The sequence below is a fragment of the Aedes albopictus genome, chromosome 3 (assembly GCF_035046485.1).
Source record: "Aedes albopictus strain Foshan chromosome 3, AalbF5, whole genome shotgun sequence".
Lineage (NCBI taxonomy): Eukaryota > Metazoa > Arthropoda > Insecta > Diptera > Culicidae > Aedes > Aedes albopictus.
The window spans coordinates 327,375,152-327,397,545 of NC_085138.1; the positions used below are offsets into that span (position 1 = coordinate 327,375,152).

Below are 22,394 nucleotides of genomic sequence, written 5' to 3' on the forward strand. Positions count from 1 at the left end.
AAAAAGCCGCTATCTTGGATTTTGAGCCAAAATCTTGGATTTTAGACCACCATCTTGGATATTCCGGTCGCCATTTTTCGGCTCCGGACATCTTCCCCATACCAAATATACCATATCGCATGATTTTAGGGCCTAAAACTCCATTGAACAGCTGCCATCTTGGATATACTGGTCGTAATTTTTGGAGTCCAGACATCTTCCCTGTACTGCCCATATTCGCATAGTTGACGTAAGCGCCACTGTACTTTCCAGCACACTTTTGCAATTTTAACAATGAAATAAATCGAAGTTGACATTTTTTCCACGTTGACATCTACCTACGAGTTAGATTCTGTGCTCTTTTGAATAAAGTTGGTCACAAATACATGAATTCGTTTAATATTAGGCAGTGTATGCTGACTTTGACAATGGTGGTTACGTCGACTATGCGAACATGGGCAGTGTACCAAACATACCCTAATTGCATTGTTTTAGTGCCTAAAACTACATTAAATAGCCGCCATATTGCATTTTAGACCGCCATCGTGGATATTCTGGTCGCCATGTTTGGACTCCGTACATCTTCCCCATACCAAATATACTCATATTACATGGTTTTAGGGTCATTGTGGAGCCTCGTAGCCGTGCGGTTAGGGTCAGCAAGCTTATAATCGTACCATGCTATGGGGTGTGGGTTCGATTCCCGCTTCGGGCGATGAAACTTTTCCTGAGAATAGTTTCTTCCCCCTTTTCCACTGGTGTATGCTCTGTTGTCCGTTGTCTCATGTTAAGTTTAAAACAGTCTGTACAGCCGAAAGCTGAAGACGTTATCCATGTCTTTTTTTATAAACTATATTAAATAGCCGCTATCTTGAATTTGGAGCCGCCATCTTGGATTTCAGACCGCCGTCTTGGATATTCTGACCGCTATGTTGGACTCCGGAAATCTTTTCCATACCAAATAAACCCACATTGCATGGTTTAGGGCCTAAAACTCCTTTGAACGCCGTCATCTTGAATTTTGATCCGCCATCTTGGATTTAAGACCGCCATCTTGGATATTCTGGTCGCCACGTTTGGACTCCGGACATCTTCTCCATACCAAATATACTCATATTGCATGGTTTGGGACCTGAAACTCCATTAAAGAGCCACCATCTTGAATTTGGAGCCACCATCTTGGATTTTATTCCGCCATCTTGAATATTCTGGCAGCCATTTTGGGACTCCGGACATCTTCTCTATACAAAATATACCCATCTCTCTCTCTCTTCTTGGCGTAACGTCCGTGGACAAAGCCTGCTTCTCAGCTTAGTGTTCTATGAGCACTTCCACAGTTATTAACTGAGAGCTTCCTCTGCCAATGACCATTTTGCATGCGAATATCGTGTGGCAGGCACGAAGATACTCTATGCCCAAGGAAGTCAAGGAAATTTCCTTTACGAAAAGATCCTGGACCGACCGGGAATCGAACCCGTCACCCTTAGCATGGTCATGCTGAATATCCGTGCGTTTATCGCCTCGGCTATATGGGCCCGTTAAAATATACCCATATTGCATGGTTTTGGAGCCTAAAACTCCATTAAGGTGAAACTGGAAGCATTTTCTCATTTTTTTAGTTTTTGATTTTACATTAACTAACGATGCAATATTTTCAAAATCGGTTTTCGTGCACATGTAGAGTATGGATCAAGGCATCTTCTGATTTTTTTTGAGGTGGAAAATGTTTTCCATTTTTGCAAAAACCATTTTTTTGTGAAATTTCGTTCAAAAATGGTTTCTGCAAAAACGAAAAACATTTTCCACTACAAAAAAAATTCAGAAGATACCTTGATCCATACTCAACATGTGCACGAAAACCGATTTTGAAAATATTGCTGCGTTATTTAATAAAAAATCAAAAACCGAAAAGTGAGGAAATGCTTCCAGTTTCGCCTTAAATAGCCGCCATGTTGAATATTGTGTGGGCCATTTTTTAGTTCCGGGCATCTTTCTCATACCAAATATACCCATATTGCATGGTTTTAGAACCAAAATTTTCAACCGCCATCTTGGTTTTTAGATCGCCATCTTGGATATTCTGGTCGCCATCTTGAATATTGGGCCGATATTGGGGGTTTTCTGGTCTCCAGTATTAATTTCCGCACAAAGTTCATCAACTATGCTAAAGGTTACAAAAATCGGCGCAGCTTGATGTGTCGCATGATGGGGCTTGGTTCAGTTTTATACACTGTGGTGCATAATTGATCGGACAAACGCCGATTTTCATACAAAATGATCAAGTTTGAGATGCTGTAACTATAGTTTGCTTTGGTGGATTGAGCCCAATTTTTGACACGCAACTGCGAATATGCTGAATTTTGTGTATACAAAGTATAAAATGTTTTCGTTTACAGGTCTGGGCGTGGCAAGGCGTTGAAAATATTGCAAAAGTGATCGGACAGCGGCACGCGTGTAAATCAAAGGGGTACCGCTGTCCGATCACTTTTGCAATATTTTCAACGCCTTGCCACGCCCAGACCTGTGAACGAAAACATTTTATACTTTGTATACACAAAATTCAGCATATTCGTAGTTCCGTGTCAAAAATTGAGCTCAATCCACCAAAGCAAACTATAGTTACACCATCTCAAACTTGGCCATTTTGTATTAAAATCGGCGTTTGTCCGATTAATTATGCACCACAATGTATATGACCAGTTCCACCGGTGCTGGTCCGGATCACTAAAATGGCCATAACTCCGGAACGCCTTGACCGATCTTAACCATTTTCAGTAGCAAACAATGCGGTAAATTTCCGGTTCGATTCGAGCTAAAATCTGTAAAATCGGTCGATAGGAAGTGCCTTAAAAGTGAGTGACTTTTTTTTGTACACAGACATACATACACACATACACACATCAACTCAATTCGTCGAACTGAGTTGATTGGTATATGTGACTTGACCCTCCGAGCCTTCTATCGAAAATTCGTTTTTTGAGTGAACATATAGCCATTCAGTACATTTTGGTGTACGAGAAAGGCAAAAAAGTGCCAGCAAGCGAAATTTTATATAATTAAACCCATTCAAATTTCAAACGTGTTACAGAGCGCAAGAGCTCAACCAGTTGCATCAAAATTGTTCGCAGTAATTTTAGACGCAAAAGGAGATTGGTACTATAACACTTTTTTCCATACAACTTTGATCCATCCAACTGTATAATGACGCTTCAGGAATCTATAACTGTGTAATTTGACAAGATCGCTTAAATTTTTATCAAAATTTTGTTCTTTGTTTCAACTGGTGATCAAAAAAGCCGCTATTTGACGTGTCACATGTATGGGTTATGTTCACATTCTTATTTGGCTACTTCCGGCGGGACACCCGGAACCGGTTCCGGAACACTACCGATTCAGATATAGTCTGAGACTATTTTCCTACTTCCCGTTCCTCAGAAAATCGAAAATGCCGTGGTTTTATGGGTCACATGCATGGGTTTGTTGCATTTTCATATCTGGCCCCTTCCTGGGGTACCGGTCCGGAACACCTAAATGGCCATTACTCCGGAACGGCTGGGCCGATCTGGACCATTTTCAATAGGAAACAATGGGACAATATACCCCGTCGAGTGAACCATCGGTCGCTGAAATCGGTTCATATTTTCTATCTAAAAATGAGATGATCTTTTTGAACACAAACACACACCCACATACATACACACAGACATCATCTCAACTCGTCGAGCTGAGTCGATTGGTATAATAACACTTGACCCCCCCGGAGGCTCTATCAAATTTTCGTTTTTGGAGTGAACATATAGCCTTTCGGTACACCTTGGTGTACGAGAAAGGCAAAAGGGGGTGCTAAATTGCCAATATTCGCATTGAAGACTCGTGTTTTGGCTACCAGATGCCCATGCCTTGAATTCCAAGTATAATTTTCATTTACTTACCAAGCCCTCGGAATGTGGGTGAAGTCCTCCGTTCTGGTACTCGAACAGTGCCGGATGCGCCGTGTAGAGTTGTGGCGTTCCGGGCGTCAACAGTAGCGACGGGTGGGGACGTTTGCTCGGAGGCAGTACGTAATCGGCCCATTCCGGCGCTCCCGATGGGTGAGTATCGTATAAGCTGTTTCGGGACATGGGAAGAAAGAGAACAAATGGAGATTGGTCACTCGCCGAAAGGCTTACGGAGGCGGCATTCACACGAAAGGAGCTTACTTATCGGATGCCCGCCGTTTCAGTCCTAGTCCGTTGACACTGGGCGTCGGGATCGGCGTCGATGAGCTGTATCCTTCGTGCGAGAGGAAGATATCGGCTGTGTCGGCGAGATTCTGAACGTACTCCATCACGCTGGTTTCATTGGAGCGGACGTACTGCGAGGGAGTCTGGAAGGGAGAGGAGAAGAGCATTGTTGTATAGCCTCGAATCAACATTTCGAATCCAATCATTTGGAAGGAACGCACTATCCGTCGTCCCAGTCCGAGGACGACGGCGAATCGGTCGGACTCTCCGCCTAGCTGAGCTGGGAAAAACTATAAACAGCCACCAGCTGGTACACACAATAATGATGAAGTGCTGTCAAAGCTAATCCGATCCGTTTCGCAGGACTCAGGAGGAGTCTGCTTTGTGGGGCGGTGGAAGAGAAGGGGGAGTCACAAAAATGGCCCCTATGCACAAATGTTGAAACAAAAGCTTGGTCCGCTGGTTGGTTGCTCACGGTCGTTGGTTGGTCGGTTGGTTGGTTGGAACAGAAAACGGCACTTAAAAACAGCACATGCAGTCCCATTCCAAGTGAGCAGCAGACTTGCGACAAGCACGGTGGTCCCAAAATTGTGGATATCCAAAAAAGTTCATGTTAAGAATCGGTATGAAATTCAGTGGCCTCAAAACAGGACCCACAAGTGATCCAATACGCATACTTCACCGTTAGCTAAAGCTCATCCCCATGCTCGTAAGTTGAGCTTCAGGTAGATGCAGGTATAGTGTGACTGTGAGACCACTAGGCAGGGGGTCATATTTTGAACATTTTCCTCTATATTGCAGACTTCATCCCAAATTGGACTATCACACTTTTTCTGATACGCCTAAAAAGTGTGATAAAAGTGCACATTTGCTTCGGATCGTCTCGATGTCTTTGGTGCTCTTTTATCTCTATTTACAAGGAATAATTGCACCGAGGACCTCGACACGATCCGACGTGGTCCTGCGCTGCAATCACACTTTGAAGCTATGTTCACACTATTGTGTCAGTCCAATTTGGGGTGCAGTCAGCAATAACTCAGTGAATTTCGTACAATTTCGCTCATTTCAAGTGAATTTGATTTAATACAATTGGCTTGAATTTTTGATACACGGCTTAATACTGTACGCATGTAAGAAAGTGTCCAGCAAAGTACCCCAAGAATAAATGCTTTTGACCAGAATGAGTCTGGGCTATTCCCGCTACATAAAATTATCTCACAAATTTTGAACTTTGACAGAACTTGCTGCGAAGGTATTAATTAGCTCTCAGTAAATCAATAGGGAAGTGCACATAGGCACTAAGACGAGATGAAGGATCTGTCAGTTGTTACGATTCGATTTATTCTCTTAAGCATCGTTCTAGGGAACACCGTGTCTCTCGTTCCAAAAATCGCACTCGACGATCACTGAGACGACGTCGACGACGACGCAGACGATTGGGGAAAACGATTCCCATCCGGCAGTAGGTAGTGGACTGGACTAAGCCGGGGTAAAGAAAAATCACCATACCCAATTGCTTTTTATTTCTTGTGCATTTGGCCAACCTGCGGCGTGGCAGTCCAAAACGGTGTGTGGCTGGTGAACAAAACTTCCAGATCCGAAGTATAGCCCGCACCGCACCAAACAGTGAAACGGCGATGTTTGGATCCGTTTTCTTGTCGTTCACCGCGTGTGCAACATCTCGCCACCGGCTGCTGCAGAAAACAAGAACGAAACAGTTCATCATTCGTATTTCAACGCCATCAGCATCCGGTTCGTCAAAGCAGGTCCAAACTACGGGCTCCACCGGGTCTTCCCCGAACCCGCTCGCTTCAGTTGCTCGCAGTTTGAAGTTTTTGAGCATTTGAAATATGTGGGAAACGGAGCGCCATCATGGCTGCTACGGTGCGGGTGCAGAAAAGGTCCGTAGAACACATCTGTACATTTAGTTCTTCTCTACTAGGACGACGACGACGACGGTTCCGAACTGATTTGGTCTTGCTGCTGAAAGCATTTGTGAACAGTAGTCGCAAGAAAGGGGTTTCGCCGAATTTCCATCATCGTTTAAGCTTTCCTCTGTCGCACGTGTGCTGCTAGTTGCTACGCTGAACGGGGGCAGCTAACACGTGCAGGTTTTATGGACGGTTCGGAACTGCTTCCTGAATGGTGATGACGGAAGACACGGCTTCGGAGCGAAACTACGCTATAGCCTTTCCTTCGCCGTAAAGACTGTGAAATTATGGCTGTTGCGCAGTTTGTACAACAACTACTGCCACTTTGTTTTTGCGTCGATAGAACGAAAGGAGAAAACTATTTAGAGGACCTCTGCTTCGGAGAAACTATTGTAAATCATTTTCATGATAATTGAATACGAGAGCAAAATATACGAACCTTTCGCTGCACAAATGCCGGCATGTCGATCGCTGCCTCTCTAAGCACCATGGCTATCGACGACTCCCAGCTACACCCGTCTTCCTCCGTATTCAACCCTATACTCAATCGTCATCGTTGATCCTTCAGTTCCAGTTACAGATCAGACCCGGACTCCAAAAGGTCACATCGATGATGGATAGTGCACCATTCTTACTGTAGGTATTTTTGTCGCCTACACGTTCGTAAATCCCCATATTCCTGGCCATAGATCCAAGTAGAACTCAGCCTCTTGTATTGGTTAGACGGCTACCCCATTCGACCGCCCAGGCGTTGAAGTCTCTCCTAGATGACCATGGGGCTCAATCACATTGGTGCGCTTAAAAGCGAATCTAGAGAGGACGAAAACTGGTTCATCGGTCACCTGGGAGGCATAGTATTTATCCCGCTCGTTAACCTTCGCTATTGCTTGTTTGGCATGAAAATTATCTTCTGAAGTGGAAACCGACCAGTAGGGTAAGAAATCAAACTTTGAACTATTCAAATTGTAATCTTAATTTGAACCATTTCGAAATTCATTAAAACGATGTATTTTTTAGGCAAATATTGTCCCGAAAAAGATGGTAAACAACTTTCCGTAATATAACCTGATAACATGGACTTTAAAAGCATTGAAAAATGCGTTTTTGTCATGAAAAACAGGCAATTGAAAAATCACTGAGATTCCACCCATTTCCCCCCAGAGAAAGCACATTTTCGGTGCACTCGTACAGCTCATGCATTGTATCACACGCAATAAGTGAAAACGTCAAATGAAAGCTTATTTATCGTAGAATCGACCAACCGTATAATATTCCGCATTATTTGTCATAAAAATATCAAATTTAAGTAATTCTTACTTGGAGAATCTTATCTTGAATTGAACCATTTGAAATCTAGATTTGAACTAGTGAATGGGGGCGAGCTTCCAGTGTTGGCCTGCAGACTGCGCTAGTGGTTGCTTTGTTTACTCTTGGACGATGGAAAATTCCAAATTTAGTTTTCGAATTCCTGAAGGATTCCGAACATTCTGAGCTGAAATTCCACTGCCTAATGAAAAAGAGTTATGAGAATTAGCAGATCCATGTGATTTTTAGTTGTTTAGCATGAAATTGGCTGTTGCGGGAATCGCTCGAGCTGCTGCCGCTACTAGTTCAAATCTAGATTAAAATTGGTTCAAATTATGATTACGATGGTTCAAATTAAGATTAGAATCACTATTGACAAATAATTGAATTTCTCAATGAAATTTGGCGCAAATGTTAACTTTTTGCCACTTTACGGAAAGCTAATACCCGTGGCTTTCATATACGTGAGACCTTACCGTAGTAAATTATTTCCATGTGGATGAAAAAATCGATCAAAAGTGCCGCTGCTTCAGAAAGCCGCAATTTGGTTCAATTCATGATTACCTACCCTACATAGTTATACAGATCGCTGCTAGCTAAACTTATCCGCCACTCAGTTCTCGTTGTCGAGGGGAATGCGATATGGGTGCCATTGCCGGCTGATTTGTCCACATATGCTTGGGTATTTAGGCCCACCTGTTTTTACGTTGTTCGCCGTTTATATCAGGTACAGAGTTTGGTCCTATACGGGCTTTAAAGCGCCCAGGTTTATGACCTGGCGCAAAGCACTTGAAGTACTAAATGATGAGCAGACACACTGACCGACCAACTTCCGATCTTTCCAACTGCAGCCATCTTAGTATCCTCCCTTACTGAGAGCACAACCGTGGCGATCTGTGTGTCTACCGGGACTTTTCGCACGAGGAATCACTTCAAGCTCGGCATCGTTAATCTCGTCCAGGACAGTCACCTCCGATGTCAGGACTTTCACTTACACACCTTATCGCTCAAGACCTTTTGAGCTAGTGCCTTGTAGGAGGTGTATTTTTCATCGCTTCCATCTTCAGCATCATATCTTCCTGAAGCGCCAGCTGCATTCCTCACCCAGCGACGAGAGTCGATTTTCCCTACGCCTTCTTTGCTCCTAATGTGATCCAAGAGTTCTTGGTCCGGCTGCATCCTGATCTTCTGGAGATTGACCGCTTGGGCACTTTGTAACTGGCTTAAGTGCCTGGTTACTAGCGCTGGCCGTCGCCGACGTCCTCGACGGCTCACCGTCCCCTACCGGGCGCTTCTTGCCCCTAGCAGGCCACGCCTCTCCGACAGACTTTGGCCTTGCAACTCGACCCGTAGGACAGTTTGCCCTCTCCCTTACGACTCTGGCGAGCTGCATGGTCCCATGCGCCAGAAGATCATGCTCCTTCTTGACCAGAGCCATCGGCTTGCGAACTTTCACCAGACCTTGCTTGAGGTCGTTGATTATATTATTCCACCCGCTGGTGTAGTCGATGGACTCGTCCAGTGGTTCGACGACTATCAGTTTCAGTTTACTTCAGTTGCGGTTCAGCACTTTAGGTTCGCACCACTCATCTGCATCTGACGGAGCCATAGAAGCAATCTCCAAACAAAAATCGTGTAGGAAAGTCTGCAGCAATCTCAAAGGGAATTTCTCATGGAATACTTGAATGAACCTACAGAAGAGATCCTGAAAGAATCCCTGTAGGATTTGATAAATTCTTTATAAATTACTGTAATACTCCACGAAAGAACTGTTGGAGAAATTCCGCAGTGAAATTCCTAAAGAAATCCCATAAACTCTGAAAGTTTTTGAAGATATTTTTGAAAAATACCCCTGACTGACGGGCTTGGTGGTCTAGTGGCTACCGCTTCTGATTCGTATGCAGAAGGTCATGGTTTCAATCCCTGGCCCGTCCCTTTCATCCTACTTTGTATCTCTTTATCCACTTTCTCTCGTTCTCTCTTCTCTACATATACAACTCATGTATATTCATATGTTCATAGCCATCGCTAGAACCAGAAACGAATTGAAAAACAGTCGTGTTCCTCCCTTCCAACTTCCACTCATAGCACAGTGTATATAAAAAACGCCTACAAGTTATGCAACCAAAGCGTGCTGTGCCGCTTGACCTTATTCACCTTATTCACCACACAATCTATCATGAACACTATAAATAACCCCCTATCCATGGATCGCATCACCGACCCAACGGTGACTCCCAGATCTCCCATCCTTTCCGTCTAACAAATACCCCAGTCCGTGCTGGTTGTGGGGATGCAGAGGTGATCTCGGTCTTCAGTAGCAAAAACCAGCACACTCTAACATTCCTTTCTCTTCCCAACTGACTATAAGGACGTGGCCGGCGCCGTTATTCATCCAAAATGTATGAGCTTTGAGAATAAGTGGTGTGTCCCAGCCCTTATTCATTTGGATCTCAGTGCAATTGGAACCAGCTCAGATCAATCACGGAGGAGCAACCATTGACATGTATAGTCAGATTTGATCGTTGATCGTTGATTTTTGAAAAATATCCCTGACAGAATATTGGAAGAAATTCTAGCGGGAGCTTCTGAAAGAATCCCTGTAGCAATTTTTGATGAAATTTCCCGTAATTGTTTTGTAGAAATCACAAAAAGTACTTTTGTATGAATCTCTAGAGGAATATCTTAAAAAAAACCTGAAAAAAACGAGTTAACCTGAAGGAATCCCTCGGAAATACTTTGGGCAGAATTCCTAGAAAAGCTCATAAGTAATCTTTAAGATAATTTCTGAAGAAATCCTTTTAATAAATTTACCAAAAGAGTGTGCTATATTTTCTTAAGAATTCTGAAGAAAAATTTTATGTGGAAATTTATAGTAAACATTTCTGGATAAACTCCTCAAATAACACTAGTTTACAGCATTTTTGAACTCGGTAAGCTGATGATCATTTTTGGTGTAGAATCATGCCCTGAGTTCGAAAACGCGAAGGAAAAAAATTACAGTAGAGCGGAAATTTTTTCGACTTTCCATACAAGGTTGATGATTTGAAATCGATTTTTGTTCTATTTTTAAGCATCGTCGCTCACTTCACACATCTTATTCTTCGTAATCAATGCTCCGATTGAACTGAATTTTTTACTGTAGCTTGCCTACATATGATATGTCAAATAAACGTTGAGAAAGAATTTTTAGATTGTTTTTTTCTTATTGAAAAAAATACATTTCTTCATATATTTTTGGAAATTTGGCTAAATTTTAAGGAGATCGTCCCTAAAATTCGCCAATATCTTGAATTTCATCAATCTGACGCAAAACCTGCATTCTGATGATCAAATGGTATTGTATTCAGCTTTTAATTTATGGAAAAAGATTTGAAATTGGTTGAACAAAACGCAAGATATTTGAATTTTAGTAAATTCCATATTTTTAAAAGTTGTAAAACTCGATATTGAGCTAAAACTCAAAAACTGCTCTACTTAAAAATTTTTGAAGCACGGTTTCGAAATCAGTGCTAAATTGTGCTTCAAAAATTTTGGTCGTTGACAGAAGTTCACGACTTTCATTTTATTTTGTAAACTAGTGTAATAGTAATAGTAATAGTTTTCACATAGAAGTACTTTTGAGTGAATCTCTAGAGGAAAATCCAAAAATCCTGGGAAAAACTACCTGCAGGAATTCATCGGAAAAACTTTGGGCGGAATTCCCAGAAAAGTTTATTAAATAATTTATAAGAAAATTTCTGAAGATATCCTTTAGATAAATTTCCTAAAGGAGTATATGGCGTATTTTCATAAGAAACCTGAGAAGAAATTTCTGAAGGAATTCTGAACTTTTTATTTGAAGGAATCGCTGGAAGCATTTCTTAATGTTTGAGGATATATTTTTGAAGGAATTTTGTAGTACTTGAAAAAAAAAACGCTTGAGGAATTCCTAAAGGAATACATGTAGATTTTTTTTGAGACATTTCTGGATAAACTTCTCAAATAACCCGCGGAGAAACTCTTAGAGGATATAAAGAAAATGCCCGACAAATTTGTCGTGAAATACATGGAGAAATATCGAGAGAATATGTTGAAAAAATCTCAGGAGGAATTCCCTGTAGAAATTCCTGAATGGCGGAAATCATCAACGGAATTCTTAAAGCAATTATTGGTGGTCTTGATTAAGAATTTTGGACAAAAAAAAACAAAATTTATGAAAGAATTTCTGATGTAATCCCTGTATAAATTTATGAAAGAATCCCCGCAGAAATGTTCAAAGGATTTTGTAAACGAATCCCTGGAAGAATTTCTGAAGTAATCGATGGCGAGTTTCGGGAGGAACTCATAAAAATCTACATAAAATGTTCCTGGATAAATTTCTGCAGAAATTCTCAGGGGGATTTCTGAAGAAAACTTTTGAAAAAATCCATTGATGGAATCCTTGAACAAATTTCTGAAAGTATCTCAAGAAGAATTTCTGAAATTAAGTACAGGAAAATATCTTAAGGAAGCTCTGGAAGAATTTTCGAAAAAAAAAAACGGATGAACTCCTCTGGAAAGAGTTTGTGGAAAATTTTCTACAAAAATCCGTTAAGAAATTTCTGGAGGAATTCTGAATTTAAGACTTTCTGAAGAAATCGCTCAAAGCATTTCCGTAGATATCCGAAAATGATTTCCTGAAAGAATTCTCGTACGAAACTTTGAAAGAATTTATGGAGGAATTTCTGAGGAAGCCCATGGAAGTTTTTTATCGAAATGTTCTAGTGCCTTCTGGAGGTCATTCTGAATAAAATTCTTGAAAAATCTCTTCAGAAACCCATGGCAGATGTCCAACACAAATTTTCGGAACTACGGAAGACATCCGTATAAGACTTCTTGAAACTTGTCCTGAAAGATTGTTTTTAAAGATTGTCTGAAGCAATCTATGGAACAATTCCGGACGGAATTCTAGGAAGGTCTTATAAGAAGTTCTTTAATAAATTACTGGGATAATCTTTTGAAAACTTTAAAGAAATTCTAATGGAAACTTTGAGTGTTTGAGGGATAATAGATATTTTCTGTGGCTTCCTAGCGTTTTCTTTTATTCTTTGAAAAAAAAAATCTGAAGGATTTTTTTGCAGGAAACCATGTGTGAAAATATCCATGGATTGTTTGCAGCTCTTCTGCAGGAATCTCTCAAAGATTTTCTGTAGGAATCATCTGAGAGAGAGGAGACAGCTCACTGACAACCACGATGTTTACATTTCTTCTTCTAATTTATTTTTACAATTTTGTATGCTGCACAATGGTTTGGAAAAAATATTATTGGTCAAAAATGATTTGCATATTGAGTTCACTGCGACAGAGCATGAAAAATACAGGGGATGGCCAAAATGTTTGGGATAGGCAACTTTTTTTCTCCCACAAAAAAAATCAACATGCTGTAACTTTTCATAGAGTGCATCAAAAAATCTCAAATTTTGACTGTTTGTCAACCTATTATATGTGCATCTTTGGTACAAATTTGGGCTCGATTGATAAATTTTTCGCGAAGTTAAAACCGTTCGGGTAAAACACCTTTATTTAGACAACTAACTTTTGAACTGTCATATCTCGGAAACCAGTGAACCGAATTGAAGCTCTAATATATCTGATTGGAGATAACTTGAGAACAGAAGTGGAAAATCTTTGGATATCAACACTAAAATTTATTGACATTGATGTAAAAAAAAAAATACATTTTTTCGAGAAAAATCCAAAAAGTGTCAATCTATGATAACTTTTTTCAACGTTTAAAAATTACCTATGTTTTAATAGTTTGTGAAGCATTTACATATTGTTAGTGTACGTTCAAAATTTCATTCAATTCGGTTCACAGGTTTCCGAGATATGACACCTCAAAAAAGAGTTGTCTGAAAAATAGTGTTTTACCCGAACGGTTCTAACTTTGCGAAATATTAATCAATCGAGCCCAAATTTGAACCAATGATGCACACATAATAGGTCGACAAACAGTCAAAATTTGAGATTTTTTGATGCGCTCTATGCAAAGTTATAGCTTGTTGAACTTTTTTGTGAGAGAAAAAAAAGTTGCCTATCTCAAACATTTTGGCCATCCCCTGTAAATGCATTCGAAGCGCTGGTTGAGGAATACTGGCAATCATAATTTTATCTTTTTTAATTACGACAAAAGGAGTGAAATTTAAACATGATCTTCCGGATATTTGGCCACTCCACACCATCAATGTGCGATTTTCAGCTCGGTTTGCGGTGACAGTTTGTGACAGGTCCTCCTTGACATTAAGTAGCACGCAATCGAAGCCAGCTGTCTCCTCTCTCTCAGGGAATCATTAAATGATTAAAAAAAACCATGGATGAATTTCTCAAACAATTTCTACAACACTTCAAATAACCTTTTGAGAAATTTCTGAGAAATAGCTTAAGAAATATCTAAATTAAATCCTGTAAGGAACTCTAGAAATCTCTGGAAATGTTTAGGCATGAGTCTTTTGATAGATTTTTTAAGTTTTTTTTTTTTTCAATAGCTGATTACTCAGTGAGTAACTTGGAGTAACCTCGATGACACCACTGCTCTAACAGAGTGTTGATGCCAATGTCGAAAACTTAGTAGTGATCTCCAAAGTTCAAGCATTGCAGGAGAGTTTTTGGAGTTTTAGGAGATTTTCAGATAACTTGATGTTTCCTGGGGGGTATATGATGGTTTTATCAAGGTTTTGGGAGGGACTCAGAGGATTTAAAAAAAAAACGTTTCAGGCGGTCTGAAGAAAGTTTCAGGAGGTTTCAGCTGAGGACGCTGAGGAGTCTCAGAGGGTATTATGGCGAGTTCAGGGGAGTTTCAAGGAGAGATTCAGAATGGGTTATCGGAGTAACGGGGGACCTTGCGTTTCTCCGAGATAATCAGTTGCCCTTCTTAAGTCTCAAATTTGAGGCTAAATAAGGGCGGGGTTATTCAAATGTTGTTAATTAGCTTACATTACTGCCTATATGGGTTCGCGTAATGCGTTTTCGCCATTGGCGTTTTTCAATTGACCACGATTTGGTTCGTCGTTGATGTTTCCTTTTTGTGCTGTGATTGTGAAGAGTGTAATCCTGTCTAGTTTGGGTAGTGGCTACGGCAAGGAAACCTCAGATCAATTTTCAGCGTAAAAAGCGTATGTAGCCCAAGTGGATCTACATAAAAAAGTTAATTTTCGTAGGGTAACTTCTGTTTAGGTTACCTTGTGAACCCAGCTTTGCTTTTTTCATTATAGATGAATGTATGTATGTTTCAACCTTTCCTTATGGATGCCTTCAAGCAAGCTCTTGTTTTCAGCATCTTTTCGCTGATATTTGGCATCTGAAGTAGCTCAGACATTGATTTGAGATGCTTCAGTTTGATGGAATACTTAGGTAGTACAGTTCATGGTTAACTTAACATAGAATTGCACCTAACCCAACTCTGCATGAGCAGAATTTGTCATGAGTTGACTGATTGGCATGCGCCAGATGAGGACTCTCCATTTGACCTTTTCGCACTTTGGAGTGTTCCTTCGCAAACTTTGCGTATTCAGGCGTCCCTGCTCAACAAGCTAGGAAACCTGTAATAATTGGTTGCGATCACATTTTATGGATAACTCGCTTCCATTGCTACTCCAAGAGAGTTTCATTATGGTTTTGTTATTACAACGCCCTTCATTGTGGTATACCATAGCTACTGCTTTGAAAGAAGCTTGTCCTCTGCAGTCTGTGTGGACCGCAAGAGGTATTCCTGAATGGAACTCGGACCTGTTCAAGTTCTAAATATCTTCGGATAAACCAGTCTTTTGTATAGCTACGAATCTTTAGCTTCTACCCCGAGGATTGTAGCTATAGAATCGATTTAGTGAGCACTAAAAAGCTCTGCTTACTTCAAATCTCCTGGAACAAATGGGGCTTCATCCTATTTTTCTCCAGAGGGATTTGAGTTTTTCAAACATGTTTTGAACTCTTGTAGTTTTCTATTGGGTATTTTCATGGTATGAAATTACTCTGTAGTTTTATCCCGAAAGGGTGCGTGCGTTGTATAAAGAAGGAATAAGTTCCAGATTTATCTGGCTACGTCGTTCTTTCTGAAACGCTCGAAACGCTCTGTCGATTATCACATCTGTGATGTTCGTCTTGCTAACATGCCTGTTCATGTGAACTCACATGTCTCCCAATTTGGGATGTCCACAGTGACTCTTTTACATAAAGTTGTATACGTTTTCAAGAAAGCACTCGCTCAAACGTAGTTTTTGCTTGGGTGATTTCTTGAATATTGAGGATGCTTTTGATGGCGTGCCTTTCTATGTCATATTGAAAGTCGCATGACGTCGCAAGCTACCTCCAATGAGCTATAGGCTCTTTTTACGCTTATGCGTTTTACAGTGTCCTTTTCAGGGCACTGATTAACCCCGTTGTGGTATGAGCTATGAGCTCTCGTTGCGCTTATGCGTTCATTCCCTCTTCTAGGGAACCCCTTCCTATTTCATCACCTTTTCCTTTCCCAACTCCCATCCCTTGTCCCATTCTCCCTCAGGTAAATGATGAAATAGGCTCATATGTATGGCGATGGCACAAATGTCCCAAATGGAGGATAACGTGCCTCTGGAGCCGGCCTTCTGATACCTGATACCTGGAGTAACGGGTAAACTATAAGATTTGTTAATACTGCTTCAAAAGTTTTACTAGTTAAGCTTGACTCGTTGTAGTTCTTGGAGACCCTTTAAAATTTGTTGAACAAACAATTTTGCGACACACTATTTGTCCAGGGAAATATATCCTGCCATCTAATTACACATACGGCAGGATAATTTAACCTGGACAAAAAGCTATGAAATCCCAAGCCCAAATTAGGTATCTGAAAAACATTCTTTTAATTCAATTTTCACAGGACATAGGAATACCTGATAAAACTCAAGACCAGGATGTCTACTCATAAAAATACTAATAAAATTTCAAGAGTTGTTTTAGGAATTTAGAACATATATGTTTAAAATTAAATATAAATATAATAAAATAGTTAAAAATAATCTTAAATATTAATTAAATCCATAAAGTTTTCAAAAACAATAAAGAAATATTCTCAAAAAATTGTATTATTGTAAAATGCGCAAGTTCCCACCTGCATTCTTCCAAGTATCGTTTTTGCTTTACAACTTCGAAAATAAAACAAAGATCGAGTATGGATCTATATCTAGATTTTTCCCAGAATTCTTTTAATTCCTGCTGAGGATCATCCCAAAACATATCCAAAGCTCCTTCAGAAATTTCTCCAAGTGGTTTTTCGGGATAGTTGTCCAACAGTTTCTTTTAAGATTCTCGCGAGGTTCTTGCAGAAGTTCTTCCAGGGATTTCTTCTTGAAAGTTTTCCAATGTTTTTCTTGGATATCCTCGCGAAATTTTGCCCGCAGTTCCTCCCAGGATTTCATTTAGAGGGTTCCTCCTTGAAAAACTTTAATGTTTATTTACTGCCGGGATTACTTACAGTTTTTTTTTTTCGGGATGCCCCAGATTTTCTCAGGATTTCTTCAAAATTACCTCTCGAGTTTTCCAAGAGACCTTTGAAAGATTTCACGTCAAGAAGTCCATGAGAAACATCAGCAATAGTGGAGAAATCCCAAAAGGCACTCAAAAAATAACTTAGAAAAGTCCAGGATAAATTTACAAAAACTCTGAGATACCCAGAACTAACGCTGAAAGGAATCTTCCGAGAGAATTAACGGGAGAATCTCCGAGAGAAATCTCAGATGAAACTTTTAAAAATCCTGCATGAACCTTTAGGAAATATTCCAGCTGAAACTTGTGAACTCTGAGAGCATTACCAAAAAAAAACCCTGGGATAAACTCTGTAGGATCCCCGTGAAAAACTTCAGCAGAAATCAGTAGGAATTCAGGGATCTCGGAAGATGCTCAAGGAATAATCCAGGAAAGAATTGTTCGAATGTTGGCCAATACAGTATTGTTCCGATTTTATCACGCCCCTTTTCAAAAATTCTTTGGAATATTTTTCAAAAATCTATACGCATTATCAATATTTTTAACGTTGCAAAACACGCCTTCAATATTCATCTTCAAGAAGAGGGGAAACACTTGTTCTCAAATGTAACAGTAAATTTATGAAAAATAAAGGACTGATGGGCGGAGGGCGTGATAAAATCGGAACATTACTGTAATGCCAATTACATCTCGAGTTTTTCAAAAGACCTTTGAAAGATTTCACGTCAAGAAGTCCATGAGAAACATCAGCAATAGTGCAGAAATCCCCAAAGGCACTCAAAAAATAACTTAGAAAAGTCCAGGATAAATTTACAAAAACTCTGAAATACCCAGAACTAACGCTGAAAGGAATCTTCTGAGAGAATTACCGAAAGAATCTCCGAGAGAAATCTCAAATGAAACTTTTAAAAATCCTGCAAGAACCTTTAGGAAATATTCCAGCTGAAACTTGTGAACTCTGGGAACAATACCAAAAAAAAACCCCTAGGAAAAACTCTGGGGGATCCCCGTTAAAAACTTCAGCAGAAATCAGTAGGAATTCAGGGATCTCGGAAGATGCTCAGGGAAGAATCCAGGAAAGAATCTCCGGAAGAAAATAAAAAAATATATCAAAAAATGGCATGAAAAAAATACGGAAGGAATACTATGAGAAATTCTAGGATCTATTCCAAGAGATATTTCTAAAGAAGTTTCAGAAAGAAACCTTAAAAGGCGTTCTGAAAAAATCATTGTTACGGTATTTCTATTAATTTCAACTACCAGATTCATACCAATAACACCATGCAGAGGAATACTAGAGAATTGTCTAGGAAAAACCCAAAATAGTCCACACGAATCCCAAAAGAACTATCTTGAGGAAGCAGAGAAGAAAAACTTGGAGGTGTTCCATAAGCAATATCTGAAAAAATATCAGATTTATGAAAAGAAAACTGAATTCCAAGAAAAAATATCTGAAAGAATTCCAGGGAAAATAAAAAGTATTCTACTACGAACTCCATAGAGAATACTGGTTGAAAGCTCAAATGAAATCCTAAAAAAAAAACTTCTAGGAAAGTCTCAGAAGAACGTTCTGGAAAATCATATAAAAGTAAAATCTGAAGGAATTCCACAAGAAATTCCTGAGAAAACCTCCAGAAGGAACTTTAGAAACCATTTGAGGAATTACAAAGAGATTTCTAGGAGAAACCCCAAAATGATCTTCCAGAAAAAAATCTATTAAAGAGCTCGTAGAATAATGTCACGATAAATTTATGTATAAATCTCCGAAGAAATGTTCTGAAGAATCCAAGAAGGAATTGTTGAAAAGAACTTCCCAGAAGGAATTCCAACAGGAATTACAGAGGTATGCTGAGATGGAATTGAAAAAATGACTCCCTGAGAAACTTCATTAGAACTTTCAGGTAGAATTGCAGAAGAAGCACGAGGAAGAAAACAAATATGGAATTCAGGAAGGATTTCAGAATTATCTCTAGGAAAAATCCCTGAAAAAAATCCTTGAGTGATCTCAGAAGGATCAAATTTAAGAATCTGAGAAGAAACATAGGCAGGAATCCCAGAAGGTAAATCTGGAAGGATCCTAGAAGAAGTTTCTGAAAAAAATCTCAGAAAAGAGCTGCTGGAAGAATACCATAAAAAATCCAGGAAAATCTCAAAAGGAGCTTTAAAGCATTAGGGTAAATGCACCAACAGTTGTGCTATTAGTAGCTCCTTGTAGAATAATAATTGAATAAAATTGATAATACCACAAAACAAAAATTCTGAAAACGTTAAACGGTAGTTTTTCACTTAGATTTGCTAGGAAAAATGTAAAAACCATTGTTTATTTCAGTTTTTGCGAATAAATCACTTGCACCAACTATACGTAGGGTAAGAAATCAAACTTTGAACTAGTCAAATTCTAATCTTAATTTGAACCATTTCGAAATTCATTAAAACGACGTACTTTTTAGGCAAATATTGTCATGAAAAAGATGTTAAACAGCTTTCCGTAATTTAATCTGATAACATGGACTTTAAAAGCATTGAAAAAAGCGTTTTTGTCATGGAAAACAGGCAATTGAAAAATCAATGTGATTTCACCCATTTCCCCCCAGAGAAAGCACATTTTCGGTGTACTCGTACAGCTCATGCATTGTATCATACGCAATATGTGAATACGTCAAATAAATGTTTATTTATCGTAGAATCGTAAAATCGAATAATATTCCACATTATTTGTCATAAAATTATCAAATTTAAGTAATTCTTACTTGGAGAATGTTATCTTAAGTTGAACCATTTGTAATCTAAATTTGAACTAGTAAACGGGGGCGAGCTTACAGTGTTGGCCTACAGACTGCGCTAGTGGTTGTTTTATTTACTCCTGGGGGATGAAAAATTCCAAATTTAGTTTCCAAGTTCCTGAAGGTTTTAGAACATTCTTAGTTGAAATTCCACTGCCTAATGAAAAATAGTTATGGGAATTAGCAGATGTATGTGTTTTTCTATTGTTCAGCACGAAATTGGCTGTTGTGGGAGATGCTCGAGCTGCTGCCGCCAGTAGTTCAAATTAAGATTAAAATTAGTTCAAATTATGATTACGATGGTTCAAATTAAGATTAAAATCATTGTTGACGAATAATCGAATTTTTCAATGAAATTCAGTGCAAATACAAACTTTTTATCACTTAACAGAGAGCTTATACCCGTGGCTTTCATGTACATATGATTTTGCCGTAGTAAATTGTTTCCTATTATGGAGGTAAAATTTAACATTGGTTCCTATAGTGGCGCATCCCATTGAATTCTCATGGGACCCACCATAATAGGAACACTACCACCACTATAGGTGCAAAGGGACAAAAAAATTAAGGATAATAATTGTTTAAAATAGGTTTTTCGGCAAATCCTGAACACAAAAACTGAATGAATGTTATTAATTAGTTATGATGCATCTATTAAAAATGTCATTTGCAAGCTTTTTGTTCGAAATAGTGCACTACCACCACTATTGGTACTACCTCCACTAAGGGAGCTTTTACCTTAGTTAGAGAAATAGCAGAAGAATACTCTGGAGATATTACTGGCCAAATTCCAAAAGGAATTCTGGAGGAATACCTGAAACAGCTGAAGGAATTCAAGAAGGATTTCCAGAAAAAAATCATGAAGTTTACAATATCGCAAGCCATGCTCTTCTTCTTTCTGGATCTACGTTCTCACTGAAACTTACTTCCATGTGGCATGTCGCAAGTGAGGTTCCCAAACATACCAAAAAACTCGACACATCTCCAGATGGCTGGAAGAGTCATGAACGTGGCTAATGTTACCGAAAACTAGAACGTAACGCCTATCCTTTATTCCCTGTAATCTAGTGAAACATGTATTTCAATTCAAAAAAAATCCTTCTTTCGTTCATTAAAACCACAAAGGACAACAATCCTCCGATCGCCCCCGCCAACAACGTACGAAGCAATACCTCACAGAAATAATAGCACACCACCTTCGGCTTTGTCCTTCTCTGCGATATTTGTTTTTGCTTGTTCTACTGTTTATACTCGGCAAAGCTCTTTCTCTGGGAAGCCTCGAAACCGAACAAAAAACGCAGAAAAAATGTTCAACCAACAACTTAAAATTCCTCAAGCAACAACAGAGCAGCATCAGGTTTATTCCCACGGTATTCTTGTGCGTAAAAGTACTCAAAAATACACTCTGCTCGCTCTCTGCCGGGCAAAGTGGAACCAACAACTAACATCGTCAGAAGAAGTAACCCGACAACGAGGATAAAAACACTGGTTATGAATTAGGCGCTATTTTTGTTACGGTAAGTGAAATAAATACTTTGTTAGTTTTTTAATGTAGCACATAAAAAATCAATTATTTTCAACTACAAAATCATTTTATTAAAATAAAAACTGTTATAATATCCACTTATTTTAGGTTGATTCAAAATTTGAAATTCTGAAGGTTCTGGTACTTCTATATCTTTGGAATGTATGTCATAATCTCATTCTCATTCAAAATTTGTTATCAACAATAACGAATGTGTTGTTGTAAACAATTATTGGATAACTGAAGCAAATTTTTAATGTTTGATAAGTTTTCATACCACAGGTGATGGATTGCATTTGATCGCGAATGATATATGAAAATAACCGCATATATCGTCCAAATCGGGATGCAGATACCTCTAGACCCGACCCAACAACGATGACGACGTCAGAGCGGCAGGACGATTCTTGTTTGTGTCATTTGCTTCCGTTCCCAGGTTCCTTATAGAACGCCGGACCGGACTCGAAACCCGTCTCATTCAACCGAGGCGAGCGAGCATGAATAGGATAAGTACCGAACCGACCAACTAAATATTGAAGGAGCTCCTTGCAAGGATGAAAACTGAACTGAACTGAAGCGGTCGGATGACGATGACGGTCGCCGGTGTGGTCTTATTTGGGTCAAACCGGGAGGGACTGCTACCACGCACAATGGTTTATTTTCCCATTTTCACGCTCTTAATTAATAGCTCGTAGGGTTGAGGAAATAGAGCAATGGTGTCTTCGGCAAAGTTGACGGGAATGACCAGCGCCATCTTTTGACAGTTAGAGTTTTCGGATCAATCCCCCTAAAAGTGAGATACAAAATTAATTTTTTTAAATTGTTGAGATAGAGGGTTGACGTCTTCGGCAAAGTTGTAGCATTTTTGATTCCAAACAACTTTCCTGAAGACGTCAATGTTGTAACTTTCACACTTATGGAGATAGAGGCCTGTGTTTGAAAGTTGACCCCAAAAACACGTTTTTTAAATAAAACACACATTTGTTGAATTTTTAGACCCATACAATGTTCTGCAAAGTTGTATATATCAATTAAATACGCAACTTTGCCAAAGACACCAAAGCTATAAGGATTAAATGAGACGAGTTATAGATAAATTTATGATTTTTTTCATCCATTTTTAGGGATAAATATCTTTCTTAGGGGCAAAAAGGTGCAGCTGAGGTTATCG

At 39.3% G+C, this 22,394-nt stretch overlaps 1 protein-coding gene across 3 annotated transcripts in view; it reads right to left on the minus strand.

Moving 5' to 3' along the window:
• Positions 1 to 22,394, minus strand: part of LOC109623345 (protein CBFA2T2) — a 408,298-nt gene that overhangs the window by 10,225 nt on the left and 375,679 nt on the right. For all 3 annotated transcript variants that reach the window (XR_003895409.2, XM_029865293.2, XM_029865291.2), the window contains exons 5-6: positions 4,179 to 4,345; positions 3,912 to 4,086 (exon numbers count right to left, since the gene is read on the minus strand). Coding sequence is in view for 2 of the 3 variants with exons in the window: in XM_029865293.2 (XP_029721153.2) it covers positions 3,912 to 4,086; positions 4,179 to 4,345 (342 nt within the window). In the remaining variant the exon portion in view is untranslated. The remainder of the gene's footprint in view (positions 1 to 3,911; positions 4,087 to 4,178; positions 4,346 to 22,394) is intronic.